Here is a 19,527-nt window from a genome sequence, read left to right on the forward strand (position 1 = left end):
AGTTAATAGTAGCATGTTAATTTGTGCTTAATTAATTTTCATTTTTGTATGAAATGCACGCACTTTGTTTGCATTGATGGTTTTGTTTCTCTAATATTTTAGACTAGGTGATGTGATTAACTTATGTTAGAAATATTTCAAATGTGTGTTTTTGTTTTTTTTGTATTAGTTCCAGTGTACCGCACAGTAGTGAGTACTTGTACCGAAATGCTTTAGTTTAATTAGTTCTGAAAGTAATTTGTGAATTTAGTGATATTTTTATTTTACTTGTTACCTCTGAAATCTCCCTTTTACAGGTAAAGGATGTAATTGAAGAACATGGACCTTCAGAAAAGGTCATAAATGGGCCACGTGGGTCCTCTAGTGACAGCGCTTCAAAGTCACAGACAACAGCACCAGAAAGAAACTCTGCAAGCTGTCAAGATGGAAGCAACCAAGAAGCCATACTGAATGGGGTGTCCTAAATGGAGTTTCCTAGTTTACAGTTCCTTTACATTACATTTTACAATAGTGCTTGTACAAGCTTGCCAAAGATAGATTAAGGATCGCCAGTCTTTACACCACACTTTCAGTTCCTCCATTTGGAATAAAGAAAGGGGAGGGATCCTGACAAACATGTAAAATATAAGTTGATACCTACTGTGTTCTAAATACATCATCAGATGTGCCTTGAGATAGTATACGAAAACATTAAAGAAGAAAAAAAAAAAGAAAGTGCTGGCTATAGGAAATGTTTTTTTTTGTTTCAAATATGGCATTGAATGGGGGGGGGGGGAGGGATCCTGCATAATATTCATTCTGAAAGCATTAGCTGCTTTTTGTTACATTTTTAATAATATGCAACCACTTCTTCACCTGAGGAAACTAGAAAAATGCAGTCTAAAGTATTTTGCACTGAACTGTAACTTCTCCATTGGTTAGGTCTGGAAACTGGTCGTTTTAATACATGTTTTTTTTAGTTTGTTTTTTTTTTAATTTGTTTTTTTTTTAAATTGAAAAAGCTGTATGGAGGAAAACTGCAGACCACTGGAACACAGACAAATATTCATCTGCAGCTACTGGCAGTGACTGTTCTTCATTGGAGCTTTGTTTGGTTTATTTATTAAACTGTACAGTATTTAAAAATCAAACATTGCTATAAACACTAAACCGAACGTAGTCATGTCCACAAAGGCATAATCCTAACTACTGAAAAGATCAATTTCCAGAATGTTTCTCCTGTATAAAAAATACTGCATATGTTAGTCCTTAGTATGGTATTTTTATTTTTGTTTTGGTTGTTTGATGTGCAATATGTTTTTGTATGCAGGTAGTAAAAAAAACAAAAAAAAAGTAAAAGAAAAAAACAAAAAATAAAATAAAACTTTGATCTTCCATTTTTGATTATCAGCCTAGTTTCCTATGGGGGAAATGCAAAGAATTGTTAACCCCTTCAGTGCATGCATGTTCCGCAGTGGGAAGGTTAATGTGTGTGTCTACATAATGACATTTGATTCCTTAGGGTAAATACAATTGACCTGTTTTGAAATTGAAGTGCTCCGTTAAACTCTCAAGAAGTAGGAGATTACAAAGCAGTATGATTCCTTTTTGTACTAGACATATTTCCTGGATTTACATCGTGTCACAATTTATAGCCTGATGTTGGTTCTGCTGATGTTGGCCACGCATATTGGAGGCCGAAGTACTTAACTGGACAGAAATCCATGAAATAAACAACTTTCCAGCACATAAATTTTCAAGCATATCTTGTCTGCTTCTTTCATTTTCTCCCATTTCTCATATGACTTTTTGTTTGCCTTACATCTGTGCCCTGTGACATTTCCTTTTTATCTAAATTTCTTGTTAGTCAGTCCAGCCTTCAGCTATTGCATGGCTTTGACAACAGAACAATCTAAAAGCTCTGTCATCCATGTTCTGGGTATTTCCTATTCCAAACCAATTATGGCAGGTATTAGCAGTGGTCCTAGATGTTTTTGGCGGTCATTAACCCTTTATGACCCCTTGTCCATTTAAATGGACAGTATTAAAAAAAAAATATTATTGTGTAGACTGTACTGCGATGACATTCAAATGCCAATGTGCACTTAAATGTACGAAAATACTGTGAAAACTTTCTGGCAGATGCCATCATTGGATTGCACGTTTGAAAGATTGCCATGGGGTGAGTATCCCACTTTACACGTAAACCAATGTACTATATGAACCAAATTTAGACAAAATCGTTATGCGAACAGTAGTTGGAGTTGCTAGAGTATCAAAATATCAAATTAGAATGAATCACAATGTTTTGGTGGAGCTACAATGCTAGCAAATCCGTTAGAATGGATATTGGATCTAAATGACAACCATGTTTTTGGGGGGTTACTTAGGGAATCATTTATCCTACTTTACCAGTGTCTTTCACTAGTATACACTGAAAACATGCAGTGGGTCATAAAGGGTTAGAGTATGTATGATCTATTTGCACATAGGATTTATTTCACTAGTCATAATAAATGTTAACAAGCACATATTGCCTAGACACAATAAAATTGTCTGCATTGTCAAAATCTGGTTCAATGCACAATATATCAATTCATTTAGACAGAAGGGCCCTTGCTAAGGACAAATGTTTTTTGGACTGTTGCTTGCTGGTTCCTAGTGAGTTGACAAGGTTGTGTTCTATTGAATAGTTGTTAAGTTTGCCCTATGTGGTAGGGTATGTTATCCCATCTGTCACATGACTAACAGCATCATCCCAACACTGACTATCCTGACACCGGACAGGGTGAGTGTGTCTCTCCCCCCCCCCCCCCCCCCCCCCATCCCCAATAGCTAACTCTCTGGAGGTGGTGACTATGAATAACCCTTGGAGGGGTGGCGGCTAACACCCCCCCAAAAAAATAAAATAAAATCCCTTCCTAAGTGCATAAAACGGACACACACACCCAGAAACATTTGGGCTGTGTTCTGGCGCCAGTATCTTGAATGGTGTCGAGATTCTTGCTCTAGTCACATGACCGGTGGTATCCCGATGGCTGGTATGCAGAATGCATCCCGTAGAAATATATCTTCATAGTTACATTGATCACATCAAAGGGGAAGTGTTTATACAAACTTCGAAATGGTAAAGTATCTGGTTATTATAGAAGTTCCTCTCCCTTATTTAGCATAACCTAATCCAAATAATATATAATATTGTATGCAGAAAATCTTGAATGGGGAAAATGAACGTGTTTAGAAAGACTGAAAAATTTTTTTTAGACCCTAGACCAGTGGTTTCCAAACTGTGTTTGGGGTGCTTCGGGGCACATGCAGGGACGACCTGAATTGGTGGTCCAGGACAAATTCTAATTATTTATAATCCATGTAATAGGCAAAAAACCAGTGCTTGTGGCTGCCAATCATTAAATATGTAGACAAACAGAAGCAATTCATCATGTAATGTGAACCCTATGATGACATATATGCACAATTTACTTATTGAGAGCATTTTATAAAAATGTTAAATTAAGAAACTTTTGTACTAGGGATGCTGAGACTTGAGGGTGATTAAAAAAAAAAAGTTTGAGAACCGCTGCTGTAGATACAGCTATTTGACAAAGGAAAGTATTAATTGAACGTTACTTGTTAAAAAGTTGTACAATTATTTGAGGCTTTTTGTTTTTCCTTTGTTTCTGGGATTATTTGTTGCTAAATTAAACTTTTGCATACGTCCTAGAGGATGCTGGGGACACCAAAAGAACCATGGGGTATAGACGGGATCCACAGGAGCCATGGGCACTTTAAGACTTTCAAAAGGGGTGTGCACTGGCTCTTCCCTCTATGCCCCTCCTCCAGACACCAGTTTTAGAATTGTGCCTAGTGAGACTGGACGCATTACAGGGGAGCTCTACTGAGTTTCTCTGAAAATACTTTGTTAGGTTTTTTATGTTCAGGGAGGCTGCTGGCAACAGTCTCCCTGCTTCGTGAGCCTGAGGGGAAAGAAGTATGACCAACTTCTAGTGAGTTTAATGGCTCCGCTTCTGGCTACAGGACACCATTAGCTCCTGAGGGTTTGATCGCTGGGTACGCTCAGATGCTCACTCCCACAGCCGGCCGTCACCCCCCTTACAGAGCCAGAAGACAGGTGAGTAGAAGAAGAAAGAAGACTTCGGTGCCGGCAGTTCCCTGAGGTACCGTGCAGCGTACGGATGCTGCGCGCCAAGCTCCCGCTCACACACACAGCACTACTGGGTGCGGGGGGCGGGGGCACCGGCACCGGCACCCGCACCCTGGGCAGCTTAAAATCCTCAGCATAAACTGGCAAGAGGGGATATTAGTGCAAAGGCACTGTCCTAACTCCCGCCAGAATAATCAGTATTACAAAGAGTGGGACGGAAGTGCGCCATTAAGGGGGCGGAGCTTCATCCCCACAGCTCACTGCACCATTTCCTCTTCGCTGGCTGCAGAGACGCTGGTCCTTACAGTGCCGAACAAGTATTGGTGCAAAACGGGGGGGGTGCCCAGGTTAAATGGTGCAATATAATCTAAAAAGCACTACAGGTCTGGGACATTTTAGTAATAGCTTCAGACCCATTGATTTGGCGCTAGGGTTTGAGCTGGCAAATTCCCTCTGTGTCTCTCTGACAGGCTTTTCTGTGGGTCTGTCCCCTATAAGCCCAGTGTGTCTGGGTGTTTATTACACGTGTGTCGGCATGTCTGAGGCTGAGTGCTCTTCACAGGAGGAGGCTGCATTAGAGGCGCAAAAGGCGGTGGGGGTGACCATGTCTGCATCGCCGACTCCTGATTGGGTAAATGTGTTGAATGCTAATGTAGCTCGTATTAGTAAGAGATTGGACAAGTCTCAGACCCAGGCATGGAAGAAATCTGTGGAAGATATGTTATTACAAGTTCAGGTCCTCTCGGGGTCACAGTAACGTACGTTTAACCAGTTGGCAGACACTGATACCGACACGTGACTATAGTGATGCCAGATTAAATCCGAAATTGGCAAAGAGCATTCAGTACATGATTGTGGCTATTAAAGAGGTATTGCATATCACTGAGGACCCTGCTGTACCAGATAAAAGGGTCTGTATGTATAAGGAGAAGAAACCTGAGATAATGTTTCTTCCCTCTCATGAACTGAATACTCTGATAACGTTTGGGAAAGTCCTGACAGAAAATTTCAGATTCCCAAAAGGATTCCGGTGGCTTATCCATTTTCCTCTGGGGATAGGGAAAAGTGGGAGTCACGCCCCATGGTGGACAAGGCCCTATCGCGGTAGTCTAAAAAGGTGGCTCTTCTGGCACGGCAGCCCTTAAAGACTGCGGATCGTAAGCAGGAAGCTACGTTAAAATCCATTTATACGACCACAGGTACACTACTCAAGCCGGTCATTGCCTCTGCGTGGGTGAGTAGTGCTATTGAAAAGTGGGCAGATAACTTGTCATCTGATATAGATACCCTTGATAGGGACAACATCCTCTTGACACTGGGTTATATCAAGGATGCTGCAGCTTACCTAAAGGAAGCTGCGAGGGATATTGGCCTTTTGGGATCAAAGGCCAATGCCATGGCTGTCTCAGCTAGACGAGCTTTGTGGATTCATCAGTGGAATGCTGATGCTGACTAAGGAAAATATGGAATCCCTGCCGTAAAAAGGTGGTGTCTTGTTTGGTGACGGCCTCGCTGATTTGGTATCTATGGCTACCGCGGGTAAGTCATCATTTTTGCCTTATGTGCCTTCGCAACAAAAGAAGACACACCACTATCAAATGCAGTCCTTTTGGCCCAATAAATACAAGAAAGGGCGAGGTTCTTCCTTCCTTGCTACTAGAGGAAGGTGTAAAAGATCACCAGCTGTGGCGGGTTCCCAGGAGTAGAAGTCCTCCCTGACTTCTGCCAAATCCAGCCCATGACGCTGGGGCTCCTCTGCGGTGGGGGCACGTCTCAAACTCTTCAGTCAGTTCTGGGTTTGTTCTGACCTGGACCCATGGGCTTTACAAATAATATCCCAAGGGTACAAACTGGAGTTTCAAGACGTCCCCCCTCACCGATTTTTCAAATCGACCTTGCCAGTTTCTCTGCCGTACAGTGAGATAATTTGCGACGCCATACGAAGGTTGTGAAAATCAGGTTATCGTCAGGGTTCCCCAGTCACAACAGGGAGAAGGCTTTTATTCAAGCCTATTTGTGGTCCCGAAGCCGGATGGCTCGGTCAGGCCAATCCTAAACCTGAAATCCCTCAATTTCTACCTAAAAAAATTAAAATTCAAGATGGAGTCTCTCCGAGCGGTGATCTCGTCTGGAGGAAAGGGATTTTATGGTATCGGTGGACATAAAGGATGCCTACTTACATGTTCCCATTTATCCTCCACATCAGGCTTACCTGAGGTTTGCAATTCAGGATCGTCATTACCAATTTCAGACGTTGCCGTTTGGACTGTCCACGGCTCCGAGGATTTTCATCAAAGTAATGGCGGAAATGATTGTTCTACTTCGCAAACAAGGAGTCACTATTATCCCGTACTTGGACGATCTCCTGATAAAGGCGAGATCCAGGGACCAGTTGGTAAAAAACGTTGCCCTGTCCCTGACCGTTCTTCAACAACACGGTTGGCTCTTGAACTTGCCAAAATCACAGTTGATTCCGAAGACGAGGTTGTCATTTTTAGGGATGATACTGGACACAGAACTACAGAGAGTTTTTCTTCTGGTGGAAAAGGCTCAGGAACTTCAGAGCCTGGTCAAACAAATTCTGAAACCACCAAGAGTGTCAATCCATCAGTGCTTGGTTGCTGGGGAAGATGGTGGCGACCTACGAGGCCATTCAGTTTGGCAGATTCCATGTCAGAGTATTTCAGTGGGACCTGTTGGACAAGTGGTCCAGATCCCACCTGCACATGCACATGCACTGAAAGATAATCCTGTCTTCCAAGACTAGAATATCACTCCTGTGGTGGCTGCACAGCTCTCACCTCCTGGAGGTGTTGGAGGTAGACCTCCTTTAGCCTCAGCCTTCTCTGAGAGGACTCCAACAACAGCCTGTCTTTTGTATTCAGAATCGCCTGTGAATAAAATATAAGTGCCGTGCAGCATGCTGGAGAAATCAAAGGATCACACACTGTCTGGTGTATTCAATCTGAGTTCTGGTTTAATGTTCTTACATACATATATTTATACTTGTTTGAAAAGGCCCAGAGGAGTTTACAGTTTAACCTCAGGGTTGTGTTCTCTTCCTGATAACGGTCTTGTTCTTTTCCTTTTCTTTATCTCTCAGACATGGCTTACCCACAAGTTCCTTTCTTTATCTCTATCAGACATGGCTTACCCACAAGTTCCTCTTTTTGCTAACTGAATATTTCATCATTCTATACTTTTCTTTTCCCCCCAGCATATTTAAGCATATCATATATTAATGCTAAAGTAAGTTTATAATCTATTGAATATAACAAAATGGAGTAACATTGGCTTTATTGCAGAATCACACTAATGCTTGCCCATCTACCTTCCTCATTTTTCCCTCCTTTTGATTCTCAAAAAGACATCACACTATACCTTGCTACCCTACTTCGCCGAGCAGGCCAGGCGATAACCTGGTCAAGTACGTCTGTCTCCCTAGGCCTATTGCCAAGGGAGGGTAATAACCATCCTGTACAGACAAAATAGTCACAAGGCATAGATGCATAAGAGTCCTTTTTACAGTCTATTTTGATTGCTTCCATTTTTGTAGACGGGTGGTCTGTCATTACGTGATTCAATATCATCATATTCATCTTGGTCACGTTCATCCATTTCCTCTGTATGCTCGAATCTTACATGTTTAGCAGGTTTCTTTTTGTTTATCTTGCGTTTTACTTTTTTCGAAGTGCATAAAATACAACAGAGAATAATACGTATGAGTACATATACCAACAAACATACTCCAGCTACTTTTGCAATTAGGAGAACAATGCCCATTAACCATCCTCCAATCCCCTTTAACCAAATTGCAGGGTTTAACCATCCAAAATCCCAGTCTCCCCACGTCCATGATGATTCCTCTACCTTTTTTACAAACTGCTGTTTTATATCTTCTATTTCCTGCATTTTTGCTTACTGCCCTCCTGCCTCTCTTTGCCTGGCTTCTAACAGCCATGCCCATTCATTACTCTTATGCAGGGAGGACTTTGTCCAACATCCAGTCATACATGACCCTTTCAAACTGTTTTCTGGGTAACACTTCCAACATGTCTGTACCCTTGCAAAGTATATTCCCCATGTACTGTAATCAAATTTACATTTAGTCTGACATTCCATTGCTTTTTTCCAGTGGTTCCTGTCCACACTCACACAAACATTTATCCCTGCCTTCCATTTTTGCACACTGTGGTATTGGCCACACTGCATGTCTTTCTTACACTTTAGGGGTATTTATTCATGGTTACAGGGTATTTTTCCATACTTATCTCAGGGGCTGGAGTAGGGCCTTGACTTACAGGCGTGTTTACCAAATGTACAGTAAATACAATTGCAACAACCAACATTGCGGATCCCAAATAACCCCCCACAGGGACCTATCAGGCTTAGGTCCAAGTAAATTCATAGTTATTACTTTCCTGGGGGTTTATTAGTGATCTTGGTCTTTTTGCAGTGCGATGCATGCACCCACGAATCTCGACCCTCGAGTTTCACCGAGATGGGGGTCACTAGCAACACTTGGAAAGGACCATCATATCTGGGCTCAAGTGCTCCTCTCACGTGTCTTTTTAAGTAGACCCAATCGCCAATCTGGATGCTCTGTGGTTCAAGATCCGTTCTTTCAGGTACTGAGGATAAAACTTGAGAATGTATTTCAGTTAGGTGTTCATTCAACTACTTTATATACTGTCATATTTCCATGTTTATGCTGCAGTTCCTGGGGCAAATAACACCCTGTCTTAGGTTTTGTCCCAAATAAAATCTCACAAGGTGAGTACCCTGTTTCCTTGCCTGGTGTTGTTCTAACTGCAAACAATGCTAAGGGCAAGCACTCTACCTATGCTTTCCCTGTCTCTTGCATGGCCTTTTGTATTTTAAGCTTTAGGGTCCCATTCAGACGTTCTATTACTTCTGGAACCCCAAATCTGCACACTATTTCTGCTATTATTTTCCTTGCAGTAGAGATAGCATTTGCTTTTGCTACCGGCCCCGCCTCTGGCCATCTGCTAAAAATGTCTGTGCAGGTTAGAACATATTCATATGTTCCATGCTTTGGCATCTGTATATAGTCGATTTGTAGTCTCTGGAAAGGAAAATAATCTTGTGGTGTCTGTCCAAGGCTTGTCCTTGTTCTTCTTCCTGGATTGTTCACTGCACATATCCAGCATTGATCCGTGACGTTTTTTTCTGCCATATAGAATCCTGGTGCTACCCAATGGTCCTGTACCAGTCTAGTCATTTGTTCTCTTCCCTTGTTATCTGATCCATGGGATACATGTAGCATAGGTGGGTATAGTGCTCTTGGTAAGCACCATTTGTCTTCTTTCTTCCATAACCCTAAACAGGTTTCCTTGGCTCCCATCTTTTCCCATGCCTTGTGTTCTATTTTAGCTTACTCTTGCAGCTTAATGAGTCTTTATGTTCACTTCTTCTGCTTCTTCCTGAACATAAATGGCTGGTTCATGTTTGTTCTTTAGAGCTGCTTTCCTTGCTTCTGCATCTGCATATGCATTACCCTTGCTTTCTTCTGTTTCTTCCTTAGTATGTGCTTTGGTCTTTATGACTGCCATTTGTTTGGGCAGTTTCAATGCTCTTGTTAGTCTTTGTATTAGATGCCCATTCTTTATAGGTTTACCTGCTGCTGTAAGGAAACTTCTGTTCTTCCAGACTTCATGCGGAGAAACAATTGCATACCCCGCCACCCTATACCCATGAACACAGTAGCTAGAACCATCGGTAAAAAAGAAAAAATTTGGATTATCTATTGGTTTGTCATCAATCTTCCAATCTGGCTATATGTCTTCCTCCATGAGGGCTATACAGTCATGTTCTTGTTCTGGGTATGGTTCTGTTCTTTCCTCTGGCTATACTTCTTCATCTTTCCCTCCTTTTGAACCGTCGGGTTCATCTTTGAGAGGTAGTAAAGTTGGAGGGTTGAGAGTGGTACATCTCAATAGTAAGGTTGCTTGCTGATAGAAGGGCTACTTCATATTTTGTCAGCCTTGCTGTGCTGAGATGTCTTGTAGATGTCTGTTGCAGTATTTCTGTGACTGCATGTGGAAATTGTATGGTAAGTGGGTGATCTATCACAACATCTGCACATTTGTCCTTTAGGATGGCTGCAGCTGCTACTGACCTTATGCAGGTTGGTGATCCTTGCATCACCCCATCCAGTGCTGCTGAATAATAAGTGACCTCCTGTGTCAGGACTCCAGTTGCATGTTCCCTATGTTCATGGCAGAACAAGGTAAAAATCTTTGTATAGTCTGGGAGTCCCAGGGCTGGAGCTGAACATATGGCTTCCTTGATCTGTTTAACAGCCATCCACTGTGCTGCTTGTTCTTCTTGAGAATCTGTAGCAGTCTTCTTGGTGGCATTATATAGTGGTTGCATAAGGGCTGAAACTCCTGGTATCCAGTCTCTGACATAGGACACCAAACCTAGAAAGGCTCTTTTCTGTGTTAAGATCTGTGGATTTGGAGCATCCAGTATAACTTTTATTCTTTCTGTTGTAAGGTGGCATGTTCCTTGAGAAATGCAGTGTCCTAGGAATATCACCTTCTTCTGGGCAAATTGCAGCTTGGCTTGTGTCACTCGGCAGTCTTTATCTGCAAGAAACTTTAACAATGATATTGTCTCTTCTTGGCATTGCTGTTTGGTAGCAGTTGCTAGTAGTAGATCATCCACATATTGCAGTAGCTGAGTTTCTTCTGGATACTCAGGTGCCCATTTCTTCAAGACTGGCCATGGCTTCTGTAAACTCTGATGGGCTTGTAGCTCCTCCTTGAGGAAGTCTTGTCCAGCAATATTGCTGTCCATCATGTGCAAGCATATCTTTGATCTGTACTCCTATGGCTGCTGTCTGTTCCTTGTTCAAGGGGTGCTGTTTTATAGTTACTGGTACAGTTCCTGGTTTGATAGCTTCACAGGTTGGACCTTCATGGTTCCCACATCTTTTTCCTTTTGCCCATACCTTGTCTGGAACTCCCCATCCTCGCCAGGTTTTAATTTGTTCTGGGGTTTCTTCTTCATCCTCTTCTGCGGTGGTTGCTATAAATATCTGTATAGCGGCTTGCACTTGATCATAGTCTGTGGGTGATGGTGCTGTCTTAAATATCACCTTGTTCCCTCTGTACAGAATACTTGCTTGTAGTTTCTGCAGCAAATCTGCTCCCAGCAAGTTGACTGGGCAGGTGGGAGATATTAGGAACTCTACTGGGATTTCATGTGGATGTCCTTGTACTTGTACATTGAGGATCCTAGTTTTCCTCAGCTGGATCTTTTCTCCACTTAATCCCTTTGCTGTCACTGGTTTTCCTGTAATGAGGTGTGCTGGTACTTCTTCCTGTATTATAACTGATTGGATTGCCCCAGTATCAAGCAGGCAGGAAACATTTTCTCCCGTTGGCAGTTTGACTTTAATAAACCCATCTTCCATGCTGTCTGGGGGGTTCATCGGGAGTATCATTGGTACTGGGGTGCCGGGACTTCAGTCTGACTTATCCTTGGGGGCTTGATTGCCCCTTTTCTCTATCCAACTCTTATATGTGCGACAGTCTCTTTTGAAGTGTCCTGGTTTCTTGCACCAGAAGCATTTTCCCGATTCGGGCTTGATCATGGCTCTTCCTTCCCCTTCTAATTTTTCTTTTAGCCTTCTCCTGTGCCCAGGTAGACAGTTTTGGGTTTGGCTGCCTTTTTCTCCTTTTCCAGATCTTCTAGGGCCTCTACCATATCCAGAATTTGATCCACAGGCGTAGACCTATATGCAGGAGTACTAGTAATTAATTTCTGTTTTAGACTTGGTCTTAAACCTTCCAATACTCTGTATCTGACCATCCTTGCTCCTACTTCTGCTTCTGGGTCCAAACCTTCATTTCGGACCATATCCTTAATTTTTCAGAGGTAACTTCTAAACGGTTGTTCTCCTTGTGGTCCAACGGCTTCTGGATACCTTTGATTTCTTAAATAACACCATCTCCTTAGGCGTGCCACAAATTGTGGTCCACTGGCTATAGTTTTCCTTTGTGCTTCTAGTACATCTTCTATCTGTTCATGATAATCAGTGGCTTGATGAGCTGCCATATCCTTAATCTGTCTTAGATCACCCTCTGCTAATTTATTTTTACATATTTGTTCCACATCTACCCATGCTGCGGAATGTAAATTACACATAGTCTCCATATATAACCCAAACCGTCCAGGCTGTTTGTAGGGATCTGGGCTATCTTTTATTATGGCTGTAACTTCCATTACTGAAAAAGGGGTATGCTGTTCTCTTGTAAAAAATTGTGGTCTAAAATTATTTTGTTCTTGAACATATCCCCCCTCATCCGCTCATATAGGCTGTCCTCCTCTTGGATTGACATAGGCAAAGGTACGTACTGGGTAACAAGCAGGAACATTTAAGTTTTCTGATTCATCTTCTTCCTCAATTTCATGCATCTGTAGAGTTTCATTTTCTGCTTCAGTGTAAAATACATTTCTTGTTCCCAGTCTCCCCTTTCTCAGTTTTCTTTTGTCTTTATGAGACGATGGGGATCCTGAATGCATTTCCCCTTGACCGGGCAGGTTGTACGGTTTCAGTCTATTTATCATTAATGGAGTTCTGTGGCCTGTTCCCATCTGGGGTGTACAGTTGGGACATGTCATCCTCTCTGGCTCCAACAAAGATGCACATTGGGGACATTTAGTTAAATCAGGGTACTGGTTCCATACTATAGGAGGTTGCCCTGGGGTTCCCAGATTTGCGGGGTAAGGGGGTGGATCTGTGACTAGTGTAGGTACTGGGACTGGTATTACAGGTGGAGGAGGGGGCGGATTGGGAATAACTGGCACATTATGGCCCTGGTTCGTTCCTGTAGTTGCTAAACAGAGCGTCATGCTGGTCATCTTCCCTTAACTTCTTTTTCCTCTCCTCCTTTTCCTCCCATTTTTCACTTGCTGTTAGCCAAATATAGACCTGATCCCCTTTCTTGCGTTTTTCTATCCATTCCCTATTACAGATTCTGAACTTTCTCCATTTGTCAGTGTTAAATTCCCCATCTGGAGGAAATCCTCCCCTTGTAAATACCTTGGCTATATCTTTGACTGCATGTGGTCCAACCTCCTGTTTAACTATTTCCACAGGGGTTAATTCACCCTTGCTATTAGAGGTTCCCATCTTGCCTTCTGCCAACTTATCAACACTTCTCTCTAGGATATGAGTTACACAACTTCAGTACTCTATGTTGATTATTGTAAAGATGGGTTTCCTGAACACTACAGGTTTACCTCTGTCCTACTGATTACATACACCTGTAATCATTCAGTTTCCTTATGGGTGGACTCACAATCTTCTGTTATCAAGGTATATCTCAATCTGGTGGGTCTGACAGAATAGGGACAAAAGAATCGTTCAGGTTCTGGTTCTTTCAGTATCTGGCGCAAGTCCTTGCCTTCCCTTTGATTAACAAAACCATGACATCCTGTTGTTAATATACCTTTCATATAACCCACAGTTTTACCATAAACACCTTCTTAATGTCCCCTACACCTTCTAAAACCTGATATATCTTTTTCAGTGCGTACAACAAATGTAATATTTACTGACCTATGAGGACCTTGCACAAACCACTTTAAACTAACAGTACAACACCCACAACCATATGAGCTTTCAAAATCAATACATTCTTCAATTTCAGACATATATTTACATTACTGTTCTGATACAAAAGAGGCAAGGCTTTTATTAGGAAGCGCTTGAGTTGAACAGAGAAAACTGACACCTCTGACACAGACGTTAAAACACGTAAAGTAACAATTGGCGAAAAATCGCAATCAATTTGTTACTTACCGCGGTTTAAACGGTTCCAACGTCTAGAGTCAGGTGACTTGTTGCTCCTCTATTCAACTTCTTGGCTTCCCGGGTTTCGGCACCATGAAAATGTTGGAGGTAGACCTCCTTTAGCCTCAGCCTTCTCTCAGAGGACTCCAACAACAGCCTGTATTTTGTATTCAGAATCGCCTGTAAATAAAATATAAGTGCCGTGCAGCATGCTGGAGAAATCAAATGATCTCACACTGGTGTATTTCTTACATACATATATTTATACTTGTTTGAAAAGGCTCAGAGGAGTTTACAGTTTAACCTCAGGGTTGTGTTCTCTTCCTGATAACGGTCTTGTTCTTTTCCTTTTCTTTATCTCTCAGACATGGCTTACCCACAAGTTCCTTTCTTTATCTCTATCAGACATGGCTTACCCACAAGTTCCTCTTTTTGCTAACTGAATATTTCATCATTCTATACTTTTCTTTTTCCCCCAGCATATTTAAGCATATCATATATTAATGCTAAAGTAAGTTTATAATCTATTGAATATAACAAAATGGAGTAACATTGGCTTTATTGCAGAATCACACTAATGCTTGCCCATCTACCTTCCTCAGAGGGGCGCAGATTCGGGATCCAGGACTAGATCCTAGTAACTACAGATGCAAGTCTCCGAGGATGGGGTGCAGTCACGCAAGGGGAAAATTTCCAAGGAAGATGGTCAAGCCAGGAAACTTGTCTCCACATAAACGTTCTGGAGTTAAGGGCCATTTACAACGGCCTTGTGCAGGCGGAACATCTTCGCAATCTGCCCGTGCTGATCTAATCGGACAATGTGACAGCAGTAGCGTACATAAACCGCCAGGGCAGAACAAAAGCAGAGCGGCAATGGCAGAAGTCACAAAGGTACTCCGCTGGGCAGAGAAGCATACAAGAGCGCTGTCAGCAATATTCATTCCAGGAGTGGACAACTGGGAAGCAGACTTCCTCAGCAGACACGATCTCTATCCGGGAGAATGGAGCCTCCATCAAGAGGTCTTCACGGAAGTGACAAGTCGTTGGGGAATTCCTCACATAGACATGATGGCGTCGTGCCTCAACAAGAAGCTTCAGAGATACTGTTCCAGGTCCAGGGACCCTCAATCAATAGCAGTGAATGCACTGGTGACACCATGGGTGTTTCCGTCGGTGTATGTATTCCCTCCACTTCCTCTCATTCCAAAAGTTCTAAAGATCATAAGAACAAAGGTTCAAGCAATCCTCATTGTCCCGGACTGGCCAAGGAGGGCTTGGTATCCAGATCTTCAGAAATTACTCACAGGAGATCCCTGGCCTCTTCCTCTACGCGAGGACTTGTTACAGCAGGGACCGTGCGTATACCAAGACTTACTGCGGCTACGTTTGACGGCATGGCAGTTGAACGCCAGATCCTAGCCCGAAAGGGTATTCCCAGTGAAGTAATTCCCACACTTCTTCAGGCCAGGAAAGGAGTAACGTCTAAACATTACCACCGCATTTGGAGTAAATATGCGTCTTGGTGTGAATCCAAGAAGGCTCTTGCGGAAGAGTTTCATCTTGGACGTTTTCTCCATTTTCTACAAGCAGGTGTGGAGGCGGGCCTAAAGTTGGGCTCAATTAAGGTTCAGATTTCAGGGGGCGTGGCCTGACTGGGAAAGGGAATAGCTGTGCTTCCAGTGAGCTCCTGAACAGCTACCCTCCTTATAGCCACCTTTACCCTTTTTTCCCCTCTGAAAGCACCCTCTACCAGCCGTCCTCATCACCTGCTACCGCCGGCGACTCAGTGCGGGGTGAGCTGCGACGCCGGGAGACGCTATAAAGGGTCTCTCCGGATTGCGGCCTTCCCCGCCGGAAAAGCCGGGGACTCAAGTACCCGCTCCGGCCTGCCGGCTGAGCTCCACGACGGGAATCGCGGGAGAACGGAGCCGCGGACGCCAGCTCTGGTTAGAGCTTTACTCATATTCTGCCTCCCCTCTCTCCTGGCCTGACGACCTCCATAGCCAGAAGCCTTACACCACCCTGCTGGCACAACACAGGAGGTGAGAGACAAAACAAGCTCTGCTGTACTTAGGCTGTGCATAGCTGCGGCGGCCATTTTCTCCCCAGCACTTTGCATTACAGCCTAGTCTGGGAACACTTTGCTGGACTGTTACCTTTATATATTCCTGCTGGAGCCTCTCCCTAACCTCTTGTTTTGCTACCTACAATATTGGGGCTTATTTCTACAAGTTGCTGGAGGTCATAAGCTATCCCTCAGTGTAATACCTGGGTGCACCCTCTGCTATTCCCTAAAACTCCCGGTCTGCAGCTACATGTGAAGCTTGTCACCTTTCACATTAACCCCCCCCTGGTTCCTGTGATTTGCATTACCATATTTTTTGCATTACCCACAATTGGCCTCAGAAGCTTTCTGTTCTGGATGAAGACCTCAGCAGCGCTGCTGGTCAGGCTGTTACTGTGTCCTTTTGCATTGTTCGTATACCTACATATACTTCTGAAGGCCCTCTCACAGGAATATCTACTCAAGTACTCTGCAATGTGATTTTATCTACGCAATGAGCTGATAGCCTCTCTCACCAGCCTCATCTTACTTCAGTAGAGACATTTCCACTTGTCACTGTTATTACCTGTCAGGGTTTTATCTGAATACAATATTACCCTAGCTGCCGCTTATATGGAAAAATACCTTACACCTCCTGCCTCAGCACAACCTCTTCAACCACGCCAGGAAAAGAGAAGGGCAGACCCCAACATGTCTTCAGATTCTGCTATTGCTGCCTTATCTCCTGCTGCCAAAAAATCGGTAGCCCCTCAGGACTCTTATGTTACATATAATGATGTGGTGGATGCTATTAAGGCGACCATGGGGCCACTACTCTCACAAGCAGTTTCGGATATAACCTCCCAACTGCAACACCTCACCCACCGGGTTGCTGAAACGGAACATAGGGTCGGCACCCTGTTTCAAGATGTCTCGCATCTCACACAAGTGGTTCCCAAATTGGAAAAGGACACCTATTATCTTTGGAACAAGGTAGATGACCTTGAAAATCGGTCTAGGAGAAATAATATTCGACTAGTGGGGCTCCCGGAAGCAGTCAAGGGCCCGGCTCTAGCTCATTTTGTTCGTAACACTCTCCCAACCCTTTTAGGAATCGAATCTGAATGTCGCGATCTCATCATTGAACGAGTTCACAGAGTGGGTCAACATTCCGCTGCTACGTCTACCCGTCCTCGAGTTGTCCTGTTTCGATGTCTTAATTACTTACATAAGCAGTTGATCTGGTCAGCGTTCCGCAACAAGAAATTTATTCCATGGGAATCGTCGAAGTTATACCTTTTTCAAGATTTCTCAGTGGAATTGTCTCGGACCCGTAAGGCCTTTTCTCCAGTATGCTCCCGCTTAGTGGCAGACCAACGTAAATTTGCCCTGATCTACCCAGCCAAGCTCAGACTGTTTGATGGTTCTTCTTACAAAGACTTCAACACTCCCGCTGATGCTGAGGCTTTCTTGGCAGAAGAGAGCCGTTCTACACCCCAAGGCGATATTGCAGATACCCCTCCGGTTACTCGCTGACCTTCTCTCTGTTCGTATGGACACTGTTTTGTTTTAATACGTTGTTTTTTCCACTGAAAAATGCATCCCTTCGTTAAAAGGTCACTACGAATTGTTATGTTAATATGCCTTATTTTCTGGTACTACAAGTATACTACTGATAATGTTTTCTGTCTGAGTTTGAGGCCTAGTTAATAATTTTTCACATTGTTACAGTTCTTAGAGGCTTATCTCGCCCATTGTGTTTTACTGTTAGACTCATCAAACATTTGCCATGATTCCAATGGCACTGGTTTTGACGTTGCAGATTTATGTTTGTGCTCATTTCATGTCTTCCCATGTTTGTCTCTTCCCTTTTGTCTCCTCTCCCACCCCCTCTCCCATTTTTTGTTCATTTGACCGGTTCAGCGGGGATGTTCGTAACCGGTTCCTGCATTACTCACCTATCACTTAAATGTCTATACGCTTAGGCACATGGAATGTCAGGGGAATTAACTCCCCGGCTAAAAGACGCAAGATTCTTACCTACATTTCCAAACTGAAGGTAGATATCATAGCTATATTGGCCAAAAAATCCTTATCCATCTCTATTTCTAATTCAATTATTGACCCGGAAGGGCGGTACCTGATTGCTGATATTGTAATCAACAATTCCCCATATACCCTCTGCACGATCTATGCCCCAAATGTTTATAAACGATCCTTTTTCAATACCTTACTGACCAAATTATTACCACATAGTTCAAAATCTCTGATTTTATTAGGGGATTTTAATCTTATCTCCTCCCCGATTCTTGACAGATCCTCCACCTCAAAGACTCCCATCTCGCTCCCTAAATTGGGTATACCAGCGCTTTCCAGGCAACTCAGTTTGATTGATGCTTGGCGAGCTATGAACCCAATAGAAAAAGAATTCACCTGCCTCTCTGCTGCTCACCAGACACTCTCCCGCATAGATTTTATTTTATTGTCTTCCTCCTTATTCCCCAAAGTGCAGGATGTTGTTATTGAACCTATAGGGTTATCTGACCATGCGTTAGTATGGTTGTCGCTTCAAACTACAGTAGATAAGGGCCCTTATAGATTATGAAGATTCCCTATTTGTCCCAGTCCATTTCTTTTCGGCAAAAATTAGAGTCCGCTTGGATGGACTTTAAACATGCTAATACTGATTGCGAAGCTTCAGACCCACTTTTGTTTTGGCAGACGGGCAAAGCGGTCCTCCGAGGTGTCATAATCTCCTACTTGGCGGCTGAGAATAAACGCTTAACCGCCATGTATCTTGATTTACAGTCTAAATTGACGGAATCCTATCAGTCCTTTAAGGCGGCCCCTACCCCTTCCAATAAGTCGGTGTACTGCACTGCAAAAATTAATTTTGATGAATATTTTAAAATCAAAAGTGATCGCTCCCTTTTTTCCACTAATTATAAATTTCATAGATTTGGAAACAAGACAGGCCGTCTCCTTTCCAATCTACTAAAAGGCTCACAGCCACCTATAGTGGTCCACCCGTTACGTCGAGACGACGGTTCTGTGGCAAACTCGAGCGACCAGATCACTGATACTATGAAAGATTTTTATGAATCCATATACTCTGATCCTCAAGATATTGATCCCCCTTCCACTGGCGAGGTTCCCCCCAATTCTTGGACGTTTCCACCCCTTCCCCAATTTCCGGATGAATGCTCTCATCTACTGGAGGCCCCTGTCTCCATAGAGGAAGTCACATAAGGTTATTCAGCAATCAAAACCCTTGAAAGCCCCAGGCCCAGATGGTCTATCAGCGGAATTTTACAAAATCCTGTTGCCTAGGTGTGGGGAAAGCTTGGTTGCCTTTTACAATGGTATTATTTCTTCCAAATTGGTTCCACTCTACTTTAATTCAGCGATCATTAAGTTACTCCCCAAGCAGGGCAAAGATTTATCTCTACCTGGATCCTATAGACCTGTTTCTTTATTAAACTTTGATTATAAGATATTTACAAAAATTCTGGCTGA

At 43.1% G+C, this 19,527-nt stretch overlaps 1 protein-coding gene across 2 annotated transcripts in view; it reads left to right on the top strand.

The window, feature by feature from the left end:
• Window positions 1–1,742, top strand: part of FXR1 (FMR1 autosomal homolog 1) — a 244,414-nt gene extending 242,672 nt beyond the window's left edge. For both annotated transcript variants that reach the window (XM_063916328.1, XM_063916327.1), the window contains one exon: window positions 297–1,742. In XM_063916328.1, coding sequence (XP_063772398.1) covers window positions 297–464 — 168 coding nt within the window. In that variant the 3' untranslated portion in view covers window positions 465–1,742. The remainder of the gene's footprint in view (window positions 1–296) is intronic.
• The last annotated feature ends 17,785 nt before the right edge of the window (window positions 1,743–19,527 follow it).

Source organism: Pseudophryne corroboree, chromosome 4 (genome assembly GCF_028390025.1).
Source record: "Pseudophryne corroboree isolate aPseCor3 chromosome 4, aPseCor3.hap2, whole genome shotgun sequence".
Taxonomy (NCBI): Eukaryota; Metazoa; Chordata; class Amphibia; order Anura; family Myobatrachidae; genus Pseudophryne; species Pseudophryne corroboree.